Below are 10,000 nucleotides of genomic sequence, written 5' to 3'. Positions count from 1 at the left end.
AGAGAAAATAATACTAAGGCACGTAGACAACTAAACACAAAGCACACGGACCCAAGACAGGTACGGACAGCTGACACACACCATGAGAAAGACAAGAACAGAAATGCATTCATTACATCTTCATCGCATTCAAAAATCGACTTTTTATTTCTTTCATTTGGCTAATTCTCTCGAACTTACAAGGGGACTGGAAACTAAGTGGTCCTTTATTATACCTTTTACTGCCCTTGTTCCGGTTTCCCTCTTACATATAAAAGACTAACGTGGTCACATCAATTGACTTTTATTCCTTTCATTTGGCTAACTCTCTCGGACCTACAAGGAGACTGGCAACTAAGTGGGCCTTTTTTATTTTTTGTTGCTCTTGGCCTTCTTTCCCACTTACATAAAAAGATACTTCTGATACTAATATGGCCAGTGAAATTCTTGGTCTTTTTTCTGTTCCGGCTTGTCCTCACCTGTTCTGCCGTCCCTTTCCCTCCTTAGCGCGTCGGTCGGGTTACTATCGACGCCCTCAAACGCCGCGGTGTGAGTGGAGAGTTCCTGCGGCGGGAGATGTGGGGCCTTCAGACTGCTGCCTCTACTCCTGTCAAAGGGTGAGTGTTTACGTGGTCTGCTTAGGTTCAGTTACTAGTTTATTGCACGTTTTGCTTCATATTTCTCTCTCTTTTTTGTGTTTTTAGTTTATCTTTTGTCAACGGATGATTTTTCCCGCGTCCTCCTCCTGCTCCTTTTTTTTTTTCTTCCTTTGTTGTTTTAATTTGCTATTTATTTGTGATGTTTGTTTGCTTCATCTTCCACTTTACCTCCTGCGTAGCGGAGATTGTTTCCTCGGTCCTCCTCACTTTTCACTTGATTGCCTACCTACTTTCTGCTTGTTTCATCTAGTATTTCTATTCTTCCTCCTTTATAATCCTTACCTTCGTAATGTAGATTAGACAGTGTAGCGTAGAAACTAAAGTTTAGCTGTTGGCCTAGTGTTTTTTTTTTTTTTTTTTTTTTATTTACTTTGTTTCTTTGTGCTCCTCACCACGCTATGCACGTGTTTTGTTAATGTGCCTCAGCCATTCTTGCCTGCACCTATGCATCCCCTCCGCCGTCTGCAATAATGGACGCAGTGAGAGGTGGCTGAGTGGCAGCAAGTGTTCTGCTCTCTGGAGGAATACATTTGTGAACGGCATTTCATTTTACTCCCTTCCAGCTCTTTCCTTTCCTCTTCTTCCTCTTTGTTTCTCTCTCCATCATTGCTATCCCTCTGCAGTCTGCACCGCTCGCTGCCAGCCTGAAGCACTTCGCTCTGTGTTGCTTCCATTGTTGTCCGCGCCATGCACTTCACGGAATACGTCGCCCTGAAGCAGACGCACCGGTGTGTATTGTCACGCTCCAAGCACTTCGCACTCTTACAAATTGCATGAGCGCCGTTTAGTCAGTTCTAAGTTCCATATTGATGTGTGGGAAGGGGCAGGGACCCCTGTGTTAATGGCGGGGGTACAGGATGCCATGTTAGTGCTGTAAGAAGAGAGGTGCTAGGTGTCATCTTAATACTTGGTCCCTCCCTCCTTCTTTTATCGATCAGGCCAGCCAAGAAGAAAGGTTACGGGAACTTCCTGGGCACAGACACTGGACCGGGCACCGTGGACATTCTGGGGGACGCCCTCGACCAGACCAGGTTTGTCACGGACGGCGTGGACGTGGATCCTGACAATGAGATGGACGGCTTCGGGGCGCTGACAGGTGCCATCGATCAACTCGCGTTCACACATGACCTCGACTTCTCGGGTGACGGCGTGGACGACGACCCACTCAAGCCTCGCGTCGCTGGTGACGTGCCTGGTGCAGGCAGTCACATTCGCAACGGCATGCTGGGAGCGCCTGCCGCCCTGCAAGCCAAGAAAAAGCTGAAAAAGAAGAAAGAGTTAGACGGACACAACAACCCGGCATTTTTGGATGACGAGGAGCTGCTGCTGGCGGCGGCACTTGGCACTGCAGGCCCCGGTGCCGAGTCTGACGATTCTGACACCGACATGCTTGAGGCGCGGCGTCTGGCGCAGCCCAGGATCGTCATTCAAGCTGAGACGGCTGCCGTGGTGTCTAGCGCTGGTGGCGCCGCCCCCACTGCCGCAACCAAGGGCAAGGTTACAGCCAAACCTGCGGGAAATGCTGCCGCAAAGGACGCCAAGAAGACGGCCACTCCAGCCACGCCTGTCCCAGAAATTCTTGGGCGGCCTCGCCTCCCCTCCGCCAAGATCAGGAGGATTGGCTCAGCCCGCAAGACTCCAGCGAGGTTCACGATGACCTTCACCGAAAAGTACGACCCGGTGAAGCCGTCGCCCGGCGCCCCGCAGCGGCAGATGACGGTTGACGGGCAGGGCGCGGCGCCGAGTGACGCCATCGACAAGGGGAAGAAGGAAGTGAAAGACAAGCCAAAGGATAAGGCCAATGATAAGACCAAGGACAGTGCTAAGGAAGACAAGCCCAGCGTTGTGGAAGAGGAACCTGCTGCCGAAGAAGAGGAGGATGAGAGTGGCGACAAGTGGGCGGAGAAGAAACCTCGCCGCAGCACCAACAAAGTAGCACCCTCGGACTCCGCTGAATCAGGAGCCGAGGGGCGCGCGCGAGATGACCTGAGCGTGGGTCTGCAGTCCGGGGCAGACACGACCCGCCAGGAGGTGAAGGCCAAGGAGCGTGAGCGGCCCAAGACCTCGGTAGCCAGCCAGAAGATGAAGAAGAGGGCGACTGACGACGTGGGCAACATGAACAGCATCCTGCCCTGGGACAACGAGGACGGCGACATTAAGTAAGCACTGATCACCACGAGCCGTGAAGGAGACACCGAAGGCGGGACAGGAAGGAGAGCATAGCGAGAAAGAGAGACCGTTCAGTATTGGACACCAGGCAAAAAACATTAAGCAGGAGCAGCACGTACTACCTTGCTGTCCTCCCGGAATACTCGCCACCCTTCCCCCTCCTCAGGTTTCTGTCTGGGAATACTCCATGTGTCCTGAGCCACCAGGCGTCGCCGTGTGGGAAGCTTAACAAAGACAAATTTGATTACCAGGATGCGAGAGAGACATCACTCAAACGCCTCTTGTTGAAACACTTGTCGTCTGTGCAACGCCGCCACACACCGCCAAACACTGTACACTCTGCAGCATAAAGTGCCAGACACCACACACGTCGCGTCACACACCACCTCACTCCCCCTACTCATCACACACTTCCACGTAGACTCCACATCGGTACACGTCCTCACATCAGTCACCTCAGTTATGGTCGTCGAGTGCACCACAAAATTAGTTTCTTTTTCGCTGTCTTTCAAATATTCTGTTGTCTTTCAGTTTCGTTTTCGTTCAATGTCTGGCAAACGTGTCGTGTATTTAGGAATTAGCTAGAGTAGTATTTCATAGCTTGGTAATTCATTTTTAGTCTCTCATATGTTAGGATTTTTTATTTCTCATGTAAGAGTAAGACGAAGAACTTTACTCCTTTACCATCGCACGGTTTCCAATGTAAGTTTTCTTCAGCAAAGTCTCGACGATCTATTCTGCCAATTTTAGTGTTCTTATTTTCTTAGTTATCATGCATTGATAGTTTCCTCAAATAACTGTGTTGCGAAGAATACTGACTTTTTTTTTTTTAAATTTATACCATGTGGGTTTTTCACGGGAATTTATGGGCTAAAGGGGATACTTTTTGGGGCACCTCCTATCTCAAAGCCCACCCGCTAAGAAACCGTTGCCCCGAGTGAGCAAGCCTTGATACCATTGCACACTTTCCTGTACAAGTTTTATTCGGGTAGGTCTTGAAGTAGTATTTGTAGCGTCAATATTCCCTTAGTCCTTCATATATCAATCTATTTTTCCCTGTAACTTTATGGCCAACAGTATGACTGCTACATCACTGCACACTTCCTTCTATAAGTCTTCTTCAGGTGGGACTTGAGGTTTAAGGAGTAGAAGCTTCTGTTTTGAAGATATCTCGTAGGAGTCGTCACAAGTTTCATTATGACTTGGCTCGTAATTCAAAGTGTCGCCTCCGTTTCAATTGTGTCTAATATTCACTAGTTTCCGTGCAACATTTCTCAGTTATTTCCAAGCTTCACGATTCACTAGGTTTGTTTTTTGGTGCTGTAGGTGTCACTGTAAGATGATGGTGATATTTTTTTAGTGTGTTTCTTAGTCAACCACAAAGCCAGGAGCAGTCACCATTGATCAGTCACCATTGGCTATAATACATCATGAGTCACGAGGTTTGGTAATAGGTGCTGTAGGTATGTCGCTGTAGAAGATTCAAGTAATATTTATAGTGTAGGTGTTTCTTAGTCATCATTGTTCGTAGTAATATATATAAGCAAATGCTATTCCAGTCATTTCTTGCATTAAATTTCCTACATTGTTAAAAAACGTGAGTGGCATTCGTGTGTGAACTAATTAATCCGTCTTCAGAATCACGAAGGCTTATGAAAGGCATTAACTCATCTCCGGTGACTGGGAAGGGTGAATAGAAGCTGCCTCATCTGTACCTCATCTGTCACCATCTCATCTTTAATCAACCGGCAACATGTAGACATATATTGCCCATTGTTGTAATTTGCAGGTGTTGAGGATTATATATTGTTCTGTTGTCTCGTAAATGTTATTGTAGCATAAAAGAGATAAAAAATAAGGCTGTTTTCACTATTTTCGTTTTTAAAAAGTTTTTCAAGACTTTTTCTTCTTTGGGACATCTTTCACCAATGGTATTTCCAGTGGTCACCTCGCATCAATTTATTTAATTTTATCTTATTTACATAGGTTTTATTTATTTATTAGTTTTTTATTCAATTTCTCATATTTTCAGAGTCTTGCTGTTGCTGTGAGCCATAAAAGATAAATCAAAGCATTAATTCATAGGAGTCAAAGAGTTGAGAGAAGTGAGCATCGCGACGCCAGAAACTTTTCACGGCATATTGATTCGATAATCCTTCCTCTTAACTCCTTCAGTACCGGGACACATTTTTACTTTGAGATTTGTGTATGATTAGACCATTCTATTGACATTAGGAAGGATTTGTGGAGGTCAGAAGATTAATACCCAACAGTCTTCACTATTTTAATCCCCCACATGAGTTTCTGAAGCTGTATAAAATCACCAAATAGTAACCAGAATGAATACGAAAACGCGTCATGGTACTGAAGGGTTAATGCGTCGGAAACCAGTTCAAGGGGAAAGAAATTAATGGATAACAAAATGACGAAAAAAAATAGAAACCCCTCCACAAACCAGCTTAAGGGAAAGAAAATAAATAGATAAAAACAAAGATAAAAAAAAGTGAGACTCTTTCACAAATTAGCTTTAGAAAAAGAAAATAATGGATAACAAAAAAGATGAAAAAATTAATAAAGATCCCCTTTCACAATAGTCCCCAAAAAAGAAAACGAATTATAAACAAACCCTTTCGGCTCAAGGAAGTGGTTTGTTATTCACATTATTCTTAACCTCCATCCTTTTTCCCCTCTGGTGGTGAAGTTCATCCATAGAAAAAAAAAAAAAAATTGAGGCTGGGGTGGGCTTCTTAAATATCTCTGGGCTACATACACATCCTTTACCGTCTTGTTTTGTTGACGTTTCCGCCGCAGCCTTACGTTTTCTTTACTTAACTGGCTTTGTTTGGACGGGGGGAGGCTCACCTATTTATGTATTCCTCTGTGTTTGTGTGTGGTGGTTTTTTTCCTTGTTATGGCATTTTTGTTGCATCATACAATTTTCTGCCGCCCCAGTAGTGTTTACTTGTGCTGGATGAAAGACAAACGTTTCTTTGGTTATATGGGAAAAACTTTTTTTTGTGTAGTCTCTTGAAGGATAAGTGCTTACCTTCCCCCTCGTTTTCTGTTCACGAAGTTAGTTTTGAGGATAGTGATGATGATGATGATGATGATGAAGAAGATGGGTCACATCAGGTCAGGTCAGGTGTAAGTTACTACTACTACTACTACTACTACTACTACTACTACTACTACTACTACTACTACTACTACTACTACTACTAGCGGGGACAGAACCAGAAAAAATGGGTTTAAACTTGAAAAATTCAGGTTTAGGAAAGAAATGGGAAGAAACTAGTTTTCAAACAGAGTGGTTGATGAGTGGAACGGACTCGATGGTCATGTAGTCAGGACTGAGTCAATAGGGAGTTTTAAAAGATTAGATAAGTTCATGGATGGGGATGATAGATGGAATTAGGTAGCTTAAACACACAGGGACTGCCTCGTGTAGGCCTGGTGGCATCTTGCAGCTTCCCTCTTTTCTATGTTCTTATGTTCTTATGTACTACTACTACTACTACTACTACTACTACTACTACTACTACTACTACTACTACTACTACTACTACTACTACTACTACTACTACAACCACCACCACCACCACCATCACTACCACTACCGCTATTACTACTACTACTGTTGCTGTGTTTGGTTGTCCAGGTGTGTTGGGCAAGATTAATTGTATTCTCATGTAGTCAGGTGCGCCAGTGAAGTAATCTGATTATAATCTTTAACGTGATAGAAGATGTAGAAATGGAGACGTGTTTTGTTCACAGGTGTGTTGGGGATAATAGCTATGTGACCTCTCCGTCAGGTAGGTGAACAGGTGATAGAAGCATGTGTCGAATCCTACAGGTGTTGTGGGAATACCTGTCTGATCCTTTTCCCTCTGGTACACACGCTAAGAGAGAGGAGACTGGCAACTGAGTGGGCCTTTTTTCTTTATATTTTTGTTGACCTTGGCCAGTCCTCTCTTACATGAAAAGAATCAGGATAAGAAAACACGAGGCAGTAGTTTTGCAGGTTATAGATATAGATATATATATTTCTTTGACATTATTTGCCACACCACACAGCAAACACATGATATGATGATAGTCGTAACGGCAACAACAACAACAGTAATAATGATCATGATAATAATTTCTGAGTGGACGTTCAACTCGTTTCTGTACTAATGTGTGTGTGTGTGTGTGTGTGTGTGTGTGTGTGTGTGTGTGTGTGTATGTGTGTGTGTGTGTGAGTGTGTTTGTGTGTGTGATGGAACAGCAGGACGTGGGAGGGAACTGGGGGGTCGGAGGGGGCTCAGAAAATAATGTAGATGATAAAGATTACATATTATCTTCTTTTCCTCCTACCCAGCAGTCCCTTAGCGCACTTCCCCTTGGGGCTAAGACTGTTTCTACTAGAGTCTGCGTCAGGAGCGAGGGAGAGAGAGTATCTTCATAATCTTGTATCTGAAAACTTTTTAGGGTAGGAAATAATATGACACTAAGAATGTGTAAGGAGTGCAGGAAGTCGTGAAGATAGAGAGCATAGGTGGCAAGAATAAGTTTAGGAGTGCAGGAAGGAGTCAAAGAAGGAGTGACGGAAGAAGACATGGGTGACAAGAATGTGTTTAGGAGTGAAGGAAGGAGGGAAGGAAGAGAACATTAGTGCAAGAATGTGTTTAGGAATGCAGGAAGGTGGTGGAGAGACAGAGGAAGAGTGTGTGGATTTAGTTTAGAGAGAGAGAGCGATAAAAGGTACCAAGAGAGAGAGAGAGAGAGAGAGAGAGAGAGAGAGAGAGAGAGAGAAAGGAAAGAATGGTGCAAAGATATGGATTTTGGCAGAGTGGGAAGGAAGGGAAGGAAGGGGAGGTTGGCAGGTTGAGGAGGATTACAGGAAAAGCTCAGGGAAAGTACCGGGAGTGTAAAGGTATATTAGTGAGTTTTTGCTTTGTTTTATTCGTTTTCTATTCATTCCTTTCTATGTTTGTGGTATGCGTATTCTCTCTCTCTCTCTCTCTCTCTCTCTCTCTCTCTCTCTCTCTCTCTCTCTCTCTCTCTCTCTCCGGCAGTATGTGTACCTATTTCCAAATAACTTACAAAAGTACCTTAATGATCTGAACACGTATCATCACAGGAGCAGCGCACGTACGCACGCACGCACACACGCGCACTCACACGCACGCCACATCATATCCTAAACCTCCATGATGCTTGGAGTGAAGGAGAGAAGAAGATACACACGAGAAGTGATAGAAGGAGGACCACGAAAACTTAAGAGGGAAAAGTTAAACATGATAAGAATTGAAGTCAACATTCACACGCTAAACTTCGTATTGTCTTCACTTCCAAGGGCAATGGAATGTGGCAAAGTCCGCCTCTTAACCCCTCAGTGACGCTGTAGGTGGCAGGTGAATAGCCGGTAAAATGAACACCCGTATTCAGAAACGCCATCCCCTCTCACCACAACAATTTTGCAAGGCCACAGAGACATCTAGCCGGGTTTTCAAGACAGTTTCTCCTTTTAGTAAACTAGAAATCTTACCAGTCTATCACCAGAATCATAATAATACTCTTAAAAACCGGAGTATCTTCAACTGGAGCCTTTGGAAAGCAGTGATGATGAGAGAGCAAAGCGTTTCAGAATACAGGCCTAGGAATGTATATGTGTGTGGCGTGTGAGTAGAGGGCTGTTGGGTAGGTGGGGAAGGGGGTTGAGTTCCAGTCTGTATTTTTGTGTCTTCTTTTTCTCCCTCCCTCGGGCACTGTCCACTGAGCAGCAAAATTACACACAGCCGGTTATATGAGTGGAATTGTGGAGCTGACAGGCATGGCAATTGTGTACTGTGCATGAAGGATAAAGCGGCGTAGGAGTGACAGTTGCTGACGGGGTGTATCGCTGCTGGAGGCTGAGTGATGTGTTATTACAGTAGTCATAGGGAAGCTCACTCATTTCCGCCCAGAGCTGCAGTCCGGGGTTAATCAAAACGTCACGCTCACCGCCACTGTGTTCCGCGTGCTGCCTCAGTGCTCACCCATCTCATCCCATCTGTCAGTCTCATCAGCCTTTTGTAGTTAGGAAGTTTCCAGCGGGTATCCAGCTTCGTTCAATACAGGGAGTTATTGAGCTTCAGATCATTAATAAGGAAAGAGGAGTTATGAAACCATCGTTACTGAGAAAAAGAGATGATACAGTAGCGGGTGAGGAATTGCAATAATGGTCATTAGTAAGATGAGAGTCCACAGAGATATAATTGTTGAGATTGATTTATTAGAAAAGTCAGTGTTAAGGAAAGAATTAATGTGGCACTAGTGTTTAAGAAATTAATTATATTTTTCGTCATTATTGCAGCACAGCGCTCTCTTAATGGCATCTTGAGTCAAAAGCGTAGAAGTGTATGAGAAATTAATGATACTTTTCGCCATTATAACATTACCCTCCCTTTTGAAGTAACACTCTATTAAAACATTACCCTCCCTTTGAAGTAACACTAATAACATTGCCTTTTTTTTCCAGTAACACTATTAAAACATTACCCTCCCTTTTTGAAGTGACACTCTTGAGATGGTATCGCAATGAAGCTGAACTGATGCACTGACAGGAAGGGAATGATCACAAGCAGGGAGAGCAGTGGAGGAGAGGGCTATATATTTCTGAACTATTGGTTATAACGTCACATGTACTGACTCAACATGACAAGTAATTAGTGTACTTTTATAGCGAGAATTCATATCAGAAAATCTAACGGGAATATAGAGTAGAGTAGAGTATTACTTCTCTAGTCACGCTTCCTGTATAATTCCACGGGTAACATTTTTATTCTCAGATGATGAATATTCAGTTTACGTTTAATTCATTCCATGGTATTTATTTATTTTTTTATTGAGTGTTGACATCTTTTTAATTTTATGACACTTTGCTGGCATTTGGTATAATTGGTAAATGATTTTGAACGCTGTTAGATTGTGTGACATGAAACTGAAGCCTTGTTTTGGATGATTCATAAGCAATTTCAAAGCCAAGAATGTTTCCTTGTGGCTGTGAACGTGGATGGATTGTCTGCAGTACACACCATTTACTAGATCGACATATGATTCACTGACCCTTACACACACACACACACACACACACACACACACACACACACACACACACACACACACACACACACACACACACAGCTGCACTCAAACTTGCACTGTCAGGG

The 10,000-nt window shown here is 44.0% G+C and overlaps 1 protein-coding gene across 1 annotated transcript in view; it reads left to right on the top strand.

Moving 5' to 3' along the window:
- The window catches only part of LOC123499390, a 64,739-nt gene extending 60,082 nt beyond the window's left edge, over positions 1–4,657 (top strand). The window contains 2 exon segments of the mRNA XM_045247329.1: positions 487–596; positions 1,577–4,657. Of these exon segments, the coding sequence (XP_045103264.1) occupies positions 487–596; positions 1,577–2,801 (1,335 nt within the window). The 3' untranslated portion in view covers positions 2,802–4,657.
- Positions 4,658–10,000: the final 5,343 nt, after the last annotated feature.

The sequence above is a fragment of the Portunus trituberculatus genome, chromosome 49 (genome assembly GCF_017591435.1).
Source record: "Portunus trituberculatus isolate SZX2019 chromosome 49, ASM1759143v1, whole genome shotgun sequence".
Classification (NCBI taxonomy): Eukaryota; Metazoa; Arthropoda; class Malacostraca; order Decapoda; family Portunidae; genus Portunus; species Portunus trituberculatus.
The sequence above is the reverse complement of the archived record's forward strand: the minus strand, read 5'-3'. Positions and strand labels throughout refer to the sequence as shown.